The sequence below is a fragment of the Pelobates fuscus genome, chromosome 11, assembly GCF_036172605.1.
Source record: "Pelobates fuscus isolate aPelFus1 chromosome 11, aPelFus1.pri, whole genome shotgun sequence".
Taxonomy (NCBI): Eukaryota; Metazoa; Chordata; class Amphibia; order Anura; family Pelobatidae; genus Pelobates; species Pelobates fuscus.
In genome coordinates, this window is record NC_086327.1 from 74,531,703 (window position 1) to 74,549,233 (window position 17,531).

Sequence of the window (17,531 nt, forward strand, 5' to 3'; positions counted from 1 at the left end):
CAGCGGTGTTCGTTGAAATGTGTAGCCGATTTCAGTTCCATGGATTTGGCTACACATAGCGCTGACCTCGTTCGAATGAACAAAGGTGGCCACTGCCACGTGTTCGTTTGTCGAATGGCGGCCACTTCGACTACTTCGGCTGTATCCGAAGTGCCAATTTAAAGTTGCAACACTGCTACAAAGTAATTAAAGGGCCAGAAACAGCATTATAAAAATCCATTATGCCCAAATACAGTTCTTAAAGGGTCAGTAACAGTATAATATAAGTACATAAGCCCCAACTCAGTTCCTTAAAGGGCAATACATCCCAGGGCCATAGTCGCAGGGCAGGAGGCTGGCAAACAGGCCCCTCCAAAAACCAGTGGCGAGGTTACTTTCGCCACAACGAATAGAGTGGGTTTTGTACAATGTTACAGTCTGTGGTCTAGGCAATAACAGGGGTTCTGTTACACACGACTATGAGCAGTAAAAGACATTTTACTGGTCTGGTAAACTGTCACACCCGAAGTATACAGGAGGAAATTCCGGGGATTAAGAAAGGGTAACAGAGACTCTTGTGTAAAATAAGCTTTTCGGATGTGCCGGGTAGCCAAGCCGGGTTGCTGTTGGAACAGTTCTTTGATCACACATCCACAGAGATCTGAGACTGGGTGAGGGATCGTAAGGATGGAACCGTGGAGCTAGGTTGGTGGATGAATACCAGGATAGAAGGAAGGTAGAACCCAGTGGAGGATGACCCCCCTTCAGGCCATCCTACCTGGCGCAAAGCACCCCACCACCAACCCGACCCTCTCCCTGCACCCACAGCAGCACCACTCCGATGCACCGGGCCCTTGTGCCATGGGTGCAGCCTACCTATTTTAAAAACAATAGCCCTAATCATAGTTGAGGGAGCTGGGAACGCACACCACCTCAGCTAGTTCGGGCTACAGCTCACTGTTACCAGCAAGAAATTCACTCAACACAAGACAGGCAAGAGGCAAGGGGGCTCAGGGACACTGGCGCGACCTTAACCCTAGTGCAACCACACAAGGTCAAACCCCAAGCCTGGACCGCATAAACAGTAGGTTTGAGGGTGGCAGGAGGCATCATCTGCAAACTACCAACAGCCCAATATAGCTTGGTTGCTTCATCTAATGGCTGCTTCTAAGTGTGTGGTTGGAGATATTCTGGAGAGTTTTACAGAAGCTTCAACTGTCTAAGATTTTACTAAGAGTTTTCTTTTCTACTGTTACAGGTAAGATTCATCTGTAGGAAAAGGTTACTGATTGTACAAGGTTTGATTTCCTGTTGGTAATTTGGTAAGATTCATCTGTAGGAAAAGGTTACTGATTGTACAAGGCTTGATTTCCTGTTGGTAATTTGATAAGGCATTTGATTTGATTAAGCTAGTTACTTGCTATTGATTGCTGGTTAATTAGCTATTGTTTGCAAATAAGCAGAGGCCTACCCATGTGTTAAACATTCCTAGTGGGTGGTGATTTTAGGAGTTATATAAGGGTTGTTGTCATTAGCTTGGCTCATATAGCTTGGTTGCTTCATCTAAGTGCTGCTTCTAAGTGTGTGAAATGACAGAACACACAGTGGAGAGGTTAACTGGGAAGGCAGGCAGCCCAGGTCGTTCCCCAACAGTACTTCGGGGGGGGAGATATTTCATAATAATATAGCAATAAATTTACGAGTTTAGTCTTAGTGGGTTTCTTTTCTTTACTCTGCTTCTAATCAAATCATTAAAAGAATAATGCTGCCTATAGTTTATCACTACTTAGTAGATATTACTTTGATTTAGAGAACGTTTGTACATTGCCAAAGTGCGGGGGGGAGGAGGAGGCAACAGTCTGTCAGGGTATTTATATCGGCAGACATTTTGTGCTATGATAGAAATTAAAATGTATATTGTCAGAGTCACTCTGAACAGAGCAGACTCAATTTTGTTATTTTCAGACTAACAAAAGACACAAGATTTCTATCCCTTCTGTAAAACTAACCACTTTGCCAGAAGCTAAGGAATGCTTAGTATATACAAACCTGTTGATAAGAAATGAGAACGGGGGATGGACAGACTGTCTAAATGCTAATGGAATATAATCAATTCTAAACCCAGACATTTGTGACAGAGAAGATTAAATAATTTAATTTTACTTTCGATATTGTATAAGATCCCATTGTGAGTTAGAGGTCATACTTAGTTTACGAACTGTCATATTAGAAATTATAGCAGAATTGCCAGACACATAGTCTGAAGAAAGCCCAAAGAAACTCTTTGAACTGACAGAAAACTTAAATTATAAATAACCATAAAGATAAGGTAAATGACGTCAAAATAGCCACCAGGAAAAGTTAACTCTTTCCTGGATAGGAATGTTTAGTGGGACGAGACTGCCCTCTATAGACCAAATACTTAAATTGCTATCTGGAAGGTAACCACACCTCCAGTTTTCTATTGGTCTATCACCTAGTGAACTTTCCCTTTAAAAAAAGTTAAGACAAAGGGAAGAGAGAGGAATGCAAAAGAAGCAAAGAAGCAAAGAGGTGAGCAGTCGGGGGCAATGCAGAGAAATCCATGACAGATATCCACTCCAGGGCACTCAGAATTTCTTACACACCATCACACATCCATTCAGTTCCTGAGACTACCTACTAATCTGATGAAAATATCTACTCCACTGGTAATTATACTGGTTTCATTTAATTAATCTAATTTAATTAAAATGTTCTAATAGCATTATATATGACTGGATAAATCACGATCAGATTTCGATATTTAGAAATCTTAGGTAACTAAAGAATATATAGTTATAATATCCCAATCTGCAGATGGGAAAATAATAATTATGTATTAATGTGACATATCACGTTAGCATATCGCGATATTTATCCAGGTGTATTGATTTGCTCTAAAATAAGATAAAATATCTGTTTAGGCAAGTTAAAATTCTGCTTATAAAACATGGTAGATTACTCTTATTGGATGGTTCCAGGAAATGACTAATGAGCTGGTTTAAATTTTATTTTATTTAAAATTACATGAGAATAGATCTTAATTACCTAGGAGGTCTAACCAGCATTGAAAGGGTTATTCTAACTGTCAGCTAAAGTTTTATGGCCTTAAGCTGCAAGCTCTGTGTGTGTAAGTTTCACTTTCGTTTCTCTGTGAAATACCGTCATAAATCTTCTCTTGACAGCTAATGTTGTAGATTCTATGCTGTGTTAGCCATTGGAACGTATTGCCATTTGTATTGCATACTCATGTTATACTGAATATTCATTGATTATTGCCACGCATGTTACTTATTATTATTATTTAATTTGTCACAATAAATTGTATCTATTTTTATAACAAATTGTGATTTTATTTATATGGAATACATTTCACTTACACGATAACGATCTTTGGAATCTGAGAATTGAAATAGTCGGCAATTCTCAACTGTTTACTATTATCATCCCATAAATATCCCCGCAAGTCCTATATCCCCCTGCTATTACTTTCAGAGTCCCTATAGGGAAATTTAGTCCCCATGTTCATTTGATAATGCCCCCCCCCCTTATTTGATTAATGACTGGGCAGCAACAGACTGAAAAGCAATAGCTGTCCAGTAGCTAGTCTTTTCTTATGACAGAGAGCAGTCACTGCAGGTAGGGGCATGATCTCTTATTTACTAATACTAATACTTTTTTTTTTTTTTTTTTTTTTACTAAATATTGATAAAGTAAGCCAAAAGACAGAAATTATGAAATGGAAGGGCTTTTTGTAATTTTGTTATTTTGTAAATTTTTTTTTCATAATTTTGGTCTTTCAACTTCTTAGTAGATAACTCCTTGATCCATGTGTGGGATTGCTATAAGGATACCAAAATGGAGCTATCTACAAAACAGGTCTTTAATTTGGTACTCTTAAATATGGCAATCTCACAACCATACCAATTTAGGGAGTTGTCTACAAAATGGCTGCAAGATGTAGCCACAGCACATTCAAAACAAAAATAATGGGCACATTTCATCCAAAGATAAATGAGCAAACAGATGAAATTCGATTTGGATGAAACTAAAATTTTTTCCATCCAAATAAATTCAGACAAAACTAAAATTTCGGAGCTGTCCAAGTCTATATTGCATCTGGTAAATCTCGATATATAAGCATGTGAGACAATCACTAGCTGTTCCAATAATATGTATCATTTCCATTTTTGTGTAGATGCTGGAAGACTTGAAAAACTCAAAACGTTAGTTTTTCATTATTTGAAAGACATGGGAGAGTTTAGAGGTAAGACAGAAACTTGCCCCTAGAAATTTTTATATCAATGCTAAAATAATAAAATTGCATATTGTGATAAAATAAAGAACTTTGAAGATCTTCTAATGTATTGCATACTTCCAAAATTGTGAAATAATTTCTGTATTAAATTAATTCTTGATTTGAAGCAACAAACTACTGATAACATTTCAAGAGCTCTTAAAGAATGATGACTTCCTTTGAGTTATTAGGGTTGGGTACGTTTAAGATTTCTTGCATGAATATATATCACATACAGTACAATGTTGTTGTATTATGCGCAAACTCTCTGTGTCTAACTCTAGTTTCATAGCCCTCTTTGAGTCCTGCTATAACAACTTTAGCTTTTTAGTAAATGTTTCTCATGTTATGAAAAATGTCAGCAGCTACTCTAGACTCAGTGGCGGAACCAGGGGGGGGAGGGGGGGCAACGGGGCAATTGCCCCCCCACACCGAGATTCTACCATGCCGGCTAATGCAGGACTGGCATTGTCCAAGTGCCAGCCCTGCAATGTGCCTGCAGACCGGGGAGATCAGAGATCAATGATCTCCCTCCCCGGCCCGCAGGCACTATGCTGGCAACCGGCAGCGGGGAGGGAAAGGGAGGAGAGAGGACCCGGGAGCTCTTACCTTCAGCTCCTCCGGGTCCTCCTCTCGCGAGCATGGAGCGTTGCCGCGGTTACCATGGCAACGCTCCAAATCTCGCGATAGTGAACTGTAAATTTAAATAAAAAAAAACACATGTAAGAAGGGTGGGGGGCCTCTTTATATTTGTAATATATGTGTTGTTTTTAACAAAATTTTAATTAATATGTATGGGGGCAGTGTATGTGTGTGTGGGGGGGGGGCGATGTGTGTGATAAGAAGGGAAGGAATTTTTTTATAATCACACACACATTGCTCCCCCTCATCCACACACACTGCCCCCCATCCACACACACTGCCCCCATACACACACTGCCCCATACACACACACACTGTCCCCATACACACACACACACTGCCCCCATACATATTAATTAAAATTTTGTTAAAAACAACACTTATATTACAAATATAAAAATGCCCCCCCCCACCCTTCTTACATGTGTTTTTTTTTATTTAGGTAGGGGGATAATTTTTTTTTTTTGGGGGGGGGGGGGTGACTAGGGGTTTGGGGATCCCTAGTCACCTGGGGGGGAGGACCCTGAGCGGCGGGTGGGGGCCAGGGGGGAGGACCTTAGGTTCCCCCCCTTATTAGTATTTAGGGCCCCCACCCATCGCTTATTCCAATTTAGGGCCCCCACCCGTCGATCAGGGGTGGGGGCCAGGGGGGAGGACATTAGGTCCCCCCCTATTAGTATTTAGGGCCCCCACCCACCGCTCAGGGGTGGGGGCTGGGGGGAGGACAATAGGTCCCCCCATCATTTTACTTTAGGGCCCCCACCCGCCGCTCAGGGGTGGGAGCCGGGGGGGGGGGGCAATAGGTCCCACCTTAAGTTTAAAAGCCCCCACTCAAGCGTCACGGGTGGGGCTCGGGAGGGGGGACCCTATTTTTTTTTTTTTTAAACAGTGAGCAGTTTACTAGACATGCCCCTACTCGCGGTATAGCGAGTAGGGACAAAATGTACTAATACTAAGTCATTTTTACTTAGTATTAGTAAATTTGGCTGAAAGACCAATTTAGGTCTTTCAGCCTTTTGGTAGATAACTCCCTAATACCGTGGGAATTAGGGACTTATCTACTAAGTGGCTGCAATAGAAGTCCCGAAGTCCCGAAGTGCTGAAGTTCCGAAGACTTGAAGTGCCGAATTGCTGAAGTCCCGAATTGCGAAAATCCTGAATTTCGGAATGCCGAGCCGAACCGAACCGAAAATTTTCCCCATGCACATGCCTAGTCAACACCATTATCTTGATGTACTATAAAAGGTCTGGTAATATAACTCAAGTGTTGACTGTATGCTGGTGCACTTCCGTCAAGTGACTATAGCTTAGTTGGCTAATTTCTAATCAGCTTTACGGCTTAAGTAATGCCACTTTTTTTTCTATTCACTATTGACTGTTTTATGTATATATTTATTTGTGGTTGCGGACAATAAGCTGAGCTATGTTAGTGGTGCATAAGTCAGTTGTGGTGTGTCAAAGCCGACATTCGGGTAGGCCTGTAAAAAGAGGGCCCACCAATTTAAATGGCTTGATTTAAATTTGTGGATGGGCTGAACCAGAAAGTCTTAGCCCAGATGAAGGGGCAGCCTGTGTATTGATAGGCCGGAATAACCCCTCCCACAACTATAGGCCCAGCCTTCCATTTGTGGTCAGGGACAATAAGCCGAGTTATTTTAGTGGTGCATAAGTCAGTTGTGTGCCGAAACCGACTTTCGGGCAGGCCTGTAAAAAAAAAAAGTTGTGTAGAGTGAGTGGTTGTTGTACGAAGGGAGGTAGTGTCGTATATGGTGACTTGAAAAACGTAAATGCGAAACAAACTGTGGCATGATTAATTAGACATACATTGGCAGAGTTGATGGTAAGAATAAGTGAATAGAAAGTTATGGGCAAAAGAAAATGCGTACAGAGGTCTAAAACCGAAATCACATTAGGGATTTCATAATCCATAACTATGACAACACCATGAAAATGCAATGGTAATATTGCTGGTAAGGTTAGTAAAGTGAGTGCTATGAGTCCAGAACACAAAATACTCTTAATATCTGACACCAACTAACCAAAGGAAATTGAACTGTATAATATGTGACTCAGTTGACCATACATGCAATGGTTGGAATGAAGTATACCTGGTGAGACGTGATATACTGATATACTCCTAGCGCTTTTCGATGTGTAAGAAGGGCCATAAAAGGAGGTGGCTGAACAACCTGACCCCTGTTAAGTATCTGTCAATGCGACGGGACAATCACAAATGATTGAGTTGAGGATAACAGCCACAAGTTTGGCGCAAGTAGGCATTGTGACAGAAAGGCATATCAAAACATAACATTGCAGACAAGTGGAGTAACTGAAAATGAAAAGATTACCTCAAATGCTGAATACCTGATGTACTGAAGCTAGGACTGAGTTCCCACTGCGCATCCTTGCATTAAAAAGGCCTGAAGTATGTATGAGAAAGAACATCCTGAGAAATAGACAACCAATAAGTAATCAAATTCCATAGCGTACTGGATGAAGCAATATACCAGAACTAGCAAGTGACCCAAAGTGGAGGTGAGGTTAAAACTAAAACTGTTAAAATAGTGACAGAACGAAGAGGCCTGGATATGTTAAATGCATAGGTTCTTGGGAGTGTGTCGAGAGAGGACTCTATGGAAAAGCCTTGCGTGGGCCCAACAAGGCTGAGTGTAATGGTGGAATGTAGTATGAAAGGTTGTATTTTTTTTGACCCTCATATATCAGGAAATTGACATGTGTAATTTCCCAAATGAGGGGCCGATATTCCATAGTTGTTGCCCCTTGAGGGCCGTGTAATCGTATGGAGTGTAGAGGTATTGTAGCAGAAGGCAGAGTGCTCAATGTCAGTTCTGAGCTGCTGGTTGGAGAAATAGGACTGTATGAGGGGTACGCATGTATGAAACGAACAAAAGGATAAGCATAACAAGATGTAGGAGTTGTGTAATGGCCAATAGTGATGCACTGGTATTTGGTCCAGTCCATTTGTAAAGGTAGGAAGAGTAGTTAGGCTAGATGGGTAGTAGCATGGCATACAGTGGAGGGCCGACTAGAAGACCCATGCCAAAGCATGTATTAGCATGCATTAGACATGTGCATTCGTTTTTGTACGAATACGATATCATCTGAAAATTCAGTTTTTTTCGTATTCGTTTTCTAAAATGTAAACAAAAGCCCTACAAACGAAATATAAACAAAAATATAATACAGATTTATATTTAGTGTTAAATTGTTTAGGCAACATACCCCTACTCGCAGAATACCGTGAGTAGGGGCATGCAGGAGGATTTAACCTCCCTAATATTAATATGGGGGAAATAGTGAACCCCATAGGTTTTAATGCAGGGGGGGTAGGAATGATTATTTATTACAAGAAGGGAGCTGGTTGCGCTGCCGGCTCCATCCTTGCTTTTTTTGCGCATACGCAGTGCTGTTTTCGTCCTAATGGACGAAAATTAATTTTATTTAATGAATTTCGTTCGAAAATGAATCATTTGCGGGATTGACGAATGAAAATTTTATTTAGTACGAAATCATTCGTACAAAATGAAAATTTCACTTGTGCACGTCTAAAAAGTATACAACCAACACAAAAGATTATATGAATCAGATAGTACCTTAAAACAGTCTGAGGAGATTTCTGTCTCTGAAAGAAAATTAACGAGGATGCTAGCTCATCTACGCACTACATTAAAAGCAGACCTTCATGAGGTTGCGGATGCTATGCGCAAAAAATTATAGGATTTTAGTGGGCTGGACAGGGGCCCTGGAAGAACGCACAGAGGAGCTTTGTGCAGTAAATAATGAGTTAGTGAATAAAATAAAAAATATGGAAACAAATTTAAAGCACTTGCAAGAAAAGGTGGCAGATCTGGAGGATCGATCCGCCTCAATAACATTCGCGTGCGAGGGGTACCTGAATCCAAAATAATGAATTGCCTAACTATTTGAAGGCCCTGTTTAAGGCATTACATAGTTACATAGTTACATAGCTGAAAAAGGACTTGCGTCCATCAAGTTCAGCCTTCCTCAAATTTGTTTTTTGCTGGTTAACATTAGTGCCGGCATTAGAGAAAGAAGATCTTTGTATCTATAGGGCGCATAGAGTTTCTAAACAAAAGAAAATGGCAGTGCCATTTGTTTACATTATTATACTACAAGAGAAGCTGTGCTGTCAGAGAGTATTATTCCCAATAATTGAATGGAGTTTATTTTTATTTTTAAGTGCAATAAGTGTGCAGCATGTAAAGAAAGTGTTGTCGGGGGGATGACGTAATGACGTGATGACGTGATGTGACCACACATCCGGAGGCGGGGTCTAGAGGGTTGATGGACCAGCGGCTGAATGCAACCACAAGGTAGCAGCGTCTGAGGGGATTACGGCAAGAGATCTTAGCCCACAACAAGAAGCTCTCTGCAGGATAATAGGAGACCGATAGTCCCCACCTGATCAAGTAAACTGGTCCCCCAAAAATTGCTCTCTTTGCGGATGATGTACTTCTCCTAGTTACCTAGCCTTTTAGTTCACTCCCAGCAATATTTGAACTACTTAACCAATATGGAAAAGTTTCCTTCTACAAAAATAACGAACGTCAAGACTCAAATCTTGCCATTACAATTACCAAGTAAAATCAAGGAACATTTAACTGCAGCATATCCATTTGAATGGAGAAAGTATAAACTTACATACTTAGGTATTCAACTGACGACTTTCAAACAAAAAATGGTGGAGACTTATTTTGGCAGTTTATTAAAACTGTAGAACTGTAGAACAATGGAAAAGGGTGGGAACTTCTTGGTTAGGCCGCATAAACTCGGTGAAGATGATTTTATTACCTCAAATTTTGTTTCTATTCCATACAATACCCATATTAATTCCTAAAATAATTTTAAATAGATTTCAGAAACTAATGCCCACAAAAAAACAAAAAACACCAAGGGTTTCATTATCATCAATGTGTTATGGGGTGCAGGGCCGGCCTTAGACCTTTAGGCGCCCTGTGCAAAAAATCTTCACAGCCCCTCCCCCCCGTCATCCATGTATAGTGTGTGTATAGGAGTGTAGTGATTGTATAGGGTATTTATTAAATTAATAATGATTTAAAAACAAATATTCATTCCTTCTTTCCTGTTGTTACCTAGTTGGGAGTGGGGCATGCTGAATCTGGTCTGCCCCTCCACTGGGTACAGACGATGCATAACTGTCTCGCAAGCTGCAGTGTCCTGTGGTAATCTCGGCAGCGCTCTGATTATCCCGAGCTAGAAAGACAGCTACTTGTGGTCTGCAGCCAAAAGGAGTGCAGGCCAGAAGTGCCAGAGTCCCCTGCATTACAGAGGAGCAGACTAAGTATGTCACATAATACTGTGAGTGGTTTTGCTTTGGAGCTCAGGGTTATACTTATTTACCTTGACCTCTTTGGAATAAAAATTTGTAGTAATGCGCTACTTCTCCATTTATCACAGAGCTCCACAACAATAAAACTCCCAGTAATGTGGAGCTCTGTGACAAGATCATACACTACACAACAATACAACTCTAAGTAATTTATCTATTAGTGTATGACCGAGCTTCCTAACTATAAAACACAGAATAATGTGCATTTTATATACCAGAGCTCTTCTGTAATACATCTCACTATAATATGATGTAATGCTTGTGTATGTGATAGGTGTGATGACTGTGTGTGATATTTGTAATGGGTGTGTTAACTGTGTGTCATATGCGTATATTGGTTTTATGTGATATTTGTACTGGTTTTATTGGCTGTGTGTGATGGGTATTTCATTCAGATAAAAATATGCATTTAGGCCTATGTGTGAATGCAGGTGTATATTTTTGCAGAGTTATGTGCACATAGTCCCACAGTCAGATGCACACGGTTATACATATACATTGTCAAATCCACCACATGCACACAGTCGCAGGCAGACTTTCACATACACAGTATCAGGCAGAAACACACAGGTACAGGCAGTAACACACATTCACAGTTACAGGCAGATAAACACACTGTCACGGCTACTAGTGTGGTCCAGCACGCAGAAACTATGTAAACATATACATAAAATAAGGAAAGGAAAATAACAGGATAGAGCGTAAACCGGACCTTAGAATGGCCGGACTAATACGCTAGAGACAGAGAATGGTCAAAGGGAAAGCCGAGGTCAAGGAAGCCAGAAAATACTCAATACCATTTAAACAAGCCAAGTCAGGGAAACCAGAGATCAGAATAACCAGGGAAAAGCCAAGATCAGGATACCAGGAAATCAGAAACACGAAAATAGCACTCTCAGGAAACCAGGAAATGGAAACCACGACAGGGCAAAGTACTGGGGTGAATTAGGGGTTTAAATACCCCTCTCTATGCTGTGATTGGTCAGAGGGCGACCCCAAAACGTGCGTGTGCGTTGACGTCGTGACGTCACGCACACGCTGGTATAAGTCCCAGGGGCGGGGCTAGCACTAGACGCGACCACGCGGTCAGCGCCATCTTGGATATGGGCGTGAAGCCCGGAAGACCTGGGGGAGCGGTTCCCGGCTCGCCGACGAGCAGGTAAGCTCGTGTTGTCGGCGCGGTCGTGCCGGTCGGGCACGGCTGTGAGACTCGGCGGGCCAGTGACCGCAACACACACTCACACACAATTACAGGCAGACAGCCCCACACACATTCTTACATGCAGACAGTAAGACGCACACAGGCAAGCTGTCACACATATACACACAGGCAGACACAGACAGACAGGCAGACACACACACACACACACAGTGGCAGGCAGCCATACACACCCAATAAGACAGCCACACACACAGAGACAGGCAGACAGACACACACACACACGCAGATAGTCACACACACACACACACAGGCAGGCAGGCAGTCATACACACAGGCAGGCAGTCACACACACACACCCACACACAGACACAGTCATACACACAGACACACACCCACACACACAGACAGGCAGTCACGCACACACACACACAGGCAGACAGCCACACACACACAAAGGCAGGCAGTCACACACAGACAGCCACACACATACACACAGGCAGACACCCACACACACACAGAGGCAGACAGCCATACACACAGAGGCAGATAGCCATACACACACAGGAAGACATCCACGCACACAGAGGTAGGCAGTCACACACACAGTGGAGTGGAGGCAGTGCAGCTCCTGGAGACTGGTTGTTGGGGAAGCCAGCCTAAGGCACACCTTTGCAATAATCATGCTGTGTAATCAGCATCTTCATATGTCACACCTGTGAGGTGGATTAATTATCTTGGCAATGGAGAAGTGCTCACTAACACAGAATGGATAAAAGCTTAGAGAGACTCGATAGCTTGCCCTTCGGTACATCCCCCTCAGGTCTCAAAATAGTTTTTGCTCACTTGTGCCATTGCTGAGAGAACATATCTGAAGCATATCAGACTGGTCCCACCCATACGGGCAGTCCAGATCCAAAATGCCAGCACGTTCCGTCTGCACGAGAGACGATTGTTTCTGCCTTCTTTTAGGCCTTGTCAGTGAGGTGTAGCTGATATCCCTCTAAGCACAGTGAGCATGGGGTCCACGTCTGGATTACCCTTTTAACTTAGTGTGAGCCAAGTTAATGCTGTAACGAATGCTGGTATTCAATTCCCAGTTCGTTTGGTTCCTCCCGAACTGCTAGGTATTTAGTGATTATAGCTCGCAGTTCGGGCGCCTATTCCTACGTTCCCAGGAATCAAAGTACAGCATACAAGTAAATTCAGCGGTTCAGCAATCCCTTCCCCAAACATCAGTCAAGACTAGATGAATGGTACAACTCTGACAAACCTTTATTGGTACACACAGCCTTTTATGCAAAGCCCCCTGCAAGGGGTTTCCAACACAACATTACAGGGTCATTCCGCCTTCTGTGTCTGAGCGAGAATTCAGTCCCCTCTCAGGTACAGCAAATCTACAATTTCCAAACCCCCACACACACATTTTATTACTTCAAAAGGGGTTAATTGATTGCTTGGACTCCAGCAGAGCTATTCTGTAGGGTGTGGGAAGTCACACGGCAGTGTCCTGGAAGTCTGAGCTCACATCTGCCATATGTCTTGCTTGCCTCTAACATAGGAAGTCTTTTGATATGGTAACGATCAAGCCTTCTAGAAACAGGAAATCCTTGATTCAATACCATATCCAAAAGAGATATTTGCTTATTCCAATTATCCCCCAGGCACTAAAGTTACAGATCACAAAACATAAGCTATTAAATATTTATCCCACACATATAGCAACCCTAAAAATAAACCAGGGAAATCACAAGGCACATAGCCTTGTGTCAATTTGGAAGGGTGGCACTTAAACCCTTAGCAAAGTTCCTGGAACTGCACAGGACACAGATAAGTGCTATATACAGTGATGGGAAACAAGTATTTAATCCCCTGCTGATTTGAACGTTTGCCCACTGACAAAGTAATGATCCATCTATTATTTTAATTGTAGGTGTATTTTAACAGTGAGAGACAGAATAAAAAATAAAATCCAGAAAAATTGATTTGCATGTCAATGAGTGAAATAAGTATTTGACCCCTTCGACTTAGTACTTGGTGGCAAAACCCTGTTGGCAATCACAGAGGTCAGACATTTCTTGTAGTTGGCCACCAGGTTTGCACACATCTCAGGAGGGATTTAGTCCCACTCCTCTTTGCAGATCCTCTCCAGGTCATTAAGGTTTGGAGGCTGACGTTTTGGCAACTCGAACCTTTTTTATTTTAAGTATCCACATTTTGTTGTTTTATTTGTTCATGGTTAAGTATACCTTATTAAAGATTATTAATTTTAGCAGGCTTCTGAGATCCGTATCTTACCTGTGTTACCTAGACCTTGGGTCTTAGGCATACACTACCTTTACTGTCCTACTGTATATAATACAAGGGTTACCCCCTACTGAGATACGATCTGGACACACTTACCTTATCCCCGCAAGGGGGTACTTTCTTTTTCTCAACTCGAACCTTCAGCTCCCTCCACAGATTTTCTGACATCTGTGGACAGCTCTTTGGTCTTGGCCGTGGTGGAGAGTTTGGAATCTGATTGATTGATTGCTTCCGTGGACTGGTGTCTTTTATACAGGTAACCAGCTAAGATTAGGAGCACTCCCTTTAAGAGAGTGCTCCTAAACTATAAAAGATATCTGGGATCCAGAAATCTTGCTGATTGATAGGGGATCAAATACTTATTTCTTTTTTTTTTTTTACATGCGTTTTTCTTTTTTTTTTCCTTTTTTTGTTATTCTGCCTCTCACTGTTAAAATACACCTACCATTAAAATTATAGACTGATCATTTCATTGTCAGTGTACAAACGTTCAAAATCAGCAGGGGATCAAAAACTTTTTTTCCCTCACTGTATGTAATTTATTAATGAAATTTAAAACTACAATAAAACAACAAACCGCTGTATATAAAGTATAGCTGAAATAAAATCCAATATTGCACTTGCTTAAATATGTCCTTTAGTTGCCGCTCAAATAGAGAGCTTCCTCAGTCAGCTCTAATGAGGTCCAGGATACCCAACATTTTTAAATGTAAGCTGGGTCTTCCCTTCAAATCAGATGTGTCCTTTTCAGCCAATCCTTGCTAGTTTTGAGGACCCTGCCACCTTCATCATTTGTACAATCAGTCCATAGTTCATGTAGGCGTTTTTTTGCCCCTTTCATAATATCTAATTTCATTGGTCGTTAAAGGACCACTATAGTGCCAGGAAAACAAACTCGTTTTCCTGGCACGATAGGGCCATTAGGTTCCCCCCACCCTCGTGGCCCGCCTCTCGCTGGGCTGAAGGGGTTAAAACCCCTTCAGCCACTTACCTTTCTCCAGCGCCGGGTTCCCTCAGCGCTCGGGAACTCTCCTCCCTCTGCCGACGTCAGCTCCGGACGGCAAGAGCTGTGCCTGGATTCAAACCGCCCATAGGAAAGCATTATTCAATGCTTTCCTATGGACGTCCCGCGTCTTCTCACTGTGATTTTCACAATGAGAATCACATAAGCGCCTCTAGCGGCTGTCAGTGAGACAGTCACTAGAGGCTGGATGAACCCTCAGTGAAACATAGCAGTTTCTCTAAAATTGCTATGTTTTCAGCTGCAGGGTTAAAACTAGAGGGACCAGGCACTCAGACCACTTCATTGAGCTGAAGTGGTCTAGGTGCCTATAGTGGTCCTTTAATTAATCATGTGAAAAGGGCATTCTCTCCCCTTATTTAAACACCTAAACTCATTGGTGATTCGGTGTTTGGCGGAATTGTTGCTGAGAACACTCACGGCATGTCACTTCTGCCCTTCGGTCTGGCTTTTCTAATTCTGCCTGCAATAGCATCTGGGAATGACATCACTCCCTCCTCCTATATGAAGCTTGGTGGGAAATCTGCCAATACTAGACAAAAGGCAGCATATTGGTAGAGGGAAAAAAGCAAAAAGTAAGAATATATCAGACAAAACATACCAAAAGTATAGAAATACATATAAAAATAAATTGCACTATCAATAAATGAATATACAATCATACCTACATAATATCTTTATTGAAACTACCCTACCTGTTTCCTATTTATGGTAGGAATATGTGGCTACCCATTCTCTTTAATATTTTTTTAGTGATATTGCAGAAGGTCTTGATGGTAGGGTATGTCTTTTTTGCTGATGATACTAAGATATTTAACAGGGTTGCTGTTCCAGGAGGGATAAGCCAAATGGCAAATGATTTAGGTAAACTAGGAAAATGGTCAGAGTTGTGGCAACTGGCATTTAATTATGGATAAGTGCACATTAAATGTGCACATGCATCTTGGATGTAAAAACCCAAGGGCAGAGTACAGAATATTTGATAGAGTCCTAACCTCAACATCTGAGCAAAGGGATTTAGGGGTAATTATTTCTGCTGACTTAAAGGACCACTATAGTGCCAGGAAAACATACTCGCTTTCCTAGCACTATAGGGTCTCTAGGTCCCCCCCACTTTTAGGGTCCCCCTCCCGTCAGGCTCTGGGGGGAGGAAGGGGTTAATCCCTTACATTTTCTCCACCGCCGGCTCCCTCGCGCTGGGGACTCTCCGCCTCCTTTCCCCATCATCGGCTGAATGCGCATGCATTCAACAAGTCCATAGGAAAGCATTCTCAATGCTTTCCTATGGACGCTGGTGTCTTCTCACTGTGAAAGTCACAGTGAGAAGTGCGGAAGCGCCTCTAGCGGCTGTCAGTGAAACAGCCACTAAAGGCTGGATTAACCCATAGGTAAACATAGCAGTTTCTCTGAAACTGCTATGTTTACAGCAGAAAGGGTTAATCCTAGATGGACCTGGCATGCCATAGTGGTCCTTTGAAGGTAAGCAGACAATGTAATAGAGCAGCAGGAAATGCAAGCAGAATGCTTGGTTCTATAATAGTAGAAAGACGGAAGTGCTCATGCCGTTGTACAAAACACTGGTGAGACTGCACTTGGAGCATTCTGCACTCCAGCATTCGCAGTACTGGAGACCGTATCTCCAGAAGGATATTGATACTTTAGAGAGAGTTCAGAGAAGGGCTACTAAACTGGTTCATGGATTGCAGGATAAAACGTACAAGGAAAAGTTAAAGGAACTTAACATGTATAGCTTGGAGGAAAGACGAGACAGGGGGGATATGATAGAAACATTTAAATACATAAAGGGAATCAACACAGTAAAGGAGGAGACTATATTTAAAAGAAGAAAAACTAACAAAAGGACATAGTCTTAAATTAGAGGGGCAAAGGTTTAAAAATATTATTAGGAAGTATTACTTTACTGAGAGGGTAGTGGATGCATGGAATAGCCTTCCAGCTGAAGTGGTAGAGGTTAACGCAGTAAAGGAGTTTAAGAATGCGTGGGATAGGCATAAGACTATCCTAACTATAAGATAAGGCCACACACTAATAAAAGTATATAGAAAAATGGGCAGACTAGATGGGCTGAATGGTTCTTATCTGCCGTCACAGTCTATGTTTCTATGTTACCTAAGGGAAGAAAAATTTGTAAGTATTAAAGTTTGCTATTTTCAATAATATATAAACAACTATGTGTCAAAATATGGATTGCTAAAATAAAGGGTAAAAAAAAAAATTGGAAAGGAAAAATAAATAAATAAAATGAATTCTATAATTCTGTATACTTGGTAAAAAAAAAAAGGGGGTTTATGTGAAAGGAAATTAATATGAATTTAAATTCAGAATACTATAAAAACTTTTTACACTATACAAATCTATATTTAGACCTTAAAGGAACTGTATAAGTAAAAATGCATATCACCCCACCAACAGTAAACCTAATGTCACTAAATACTTTTTTTCATAAATAGTATAAAAATGAGCTTTAGAAGTGCCTGTTCTAATCTTTACTATGATGATTCTCTGCATCTCTTCTGATTTCATGTCATATCTCCCTGCTTCCTGTATTTCAGTCAGACTGTCCACCAATGGCCATGCTCCAGTGATTCCAGTAATGACATGCCTTAGTGGGTGTGCCCACAATGTCTGCCCAAGCCTACTTGGAGTCCGAAGCATTCAGACACTAGAACTTACAAACGAAAACAACAGCAAC

The 17,531-nt window shown here is 41.6% G+C and overlaps 1 protein-coding gene across 1 annotated transcript in view; it reads left to right on the forward strand.

The window, feature by feature from the left end:
- The window catches only part of IZUMO3 (IZUMO family member 3), a 135,423-nt gene that overhangs the window by 12,329 nt on the left and 105,563 nt on the right, over positions 1–17,531 (forward strand). Inside the window, exon 2 of the mRNA XM_063435568.1 lies at positions 4,199–4,267. Within this exon, the coding sequence (XP_063291638.1) occupies positions 4,199–4,267 (69 nt within the window). The remainder of the gene's footprint in view (positions 1–4,198; positions 4,268–17,531) is intronic.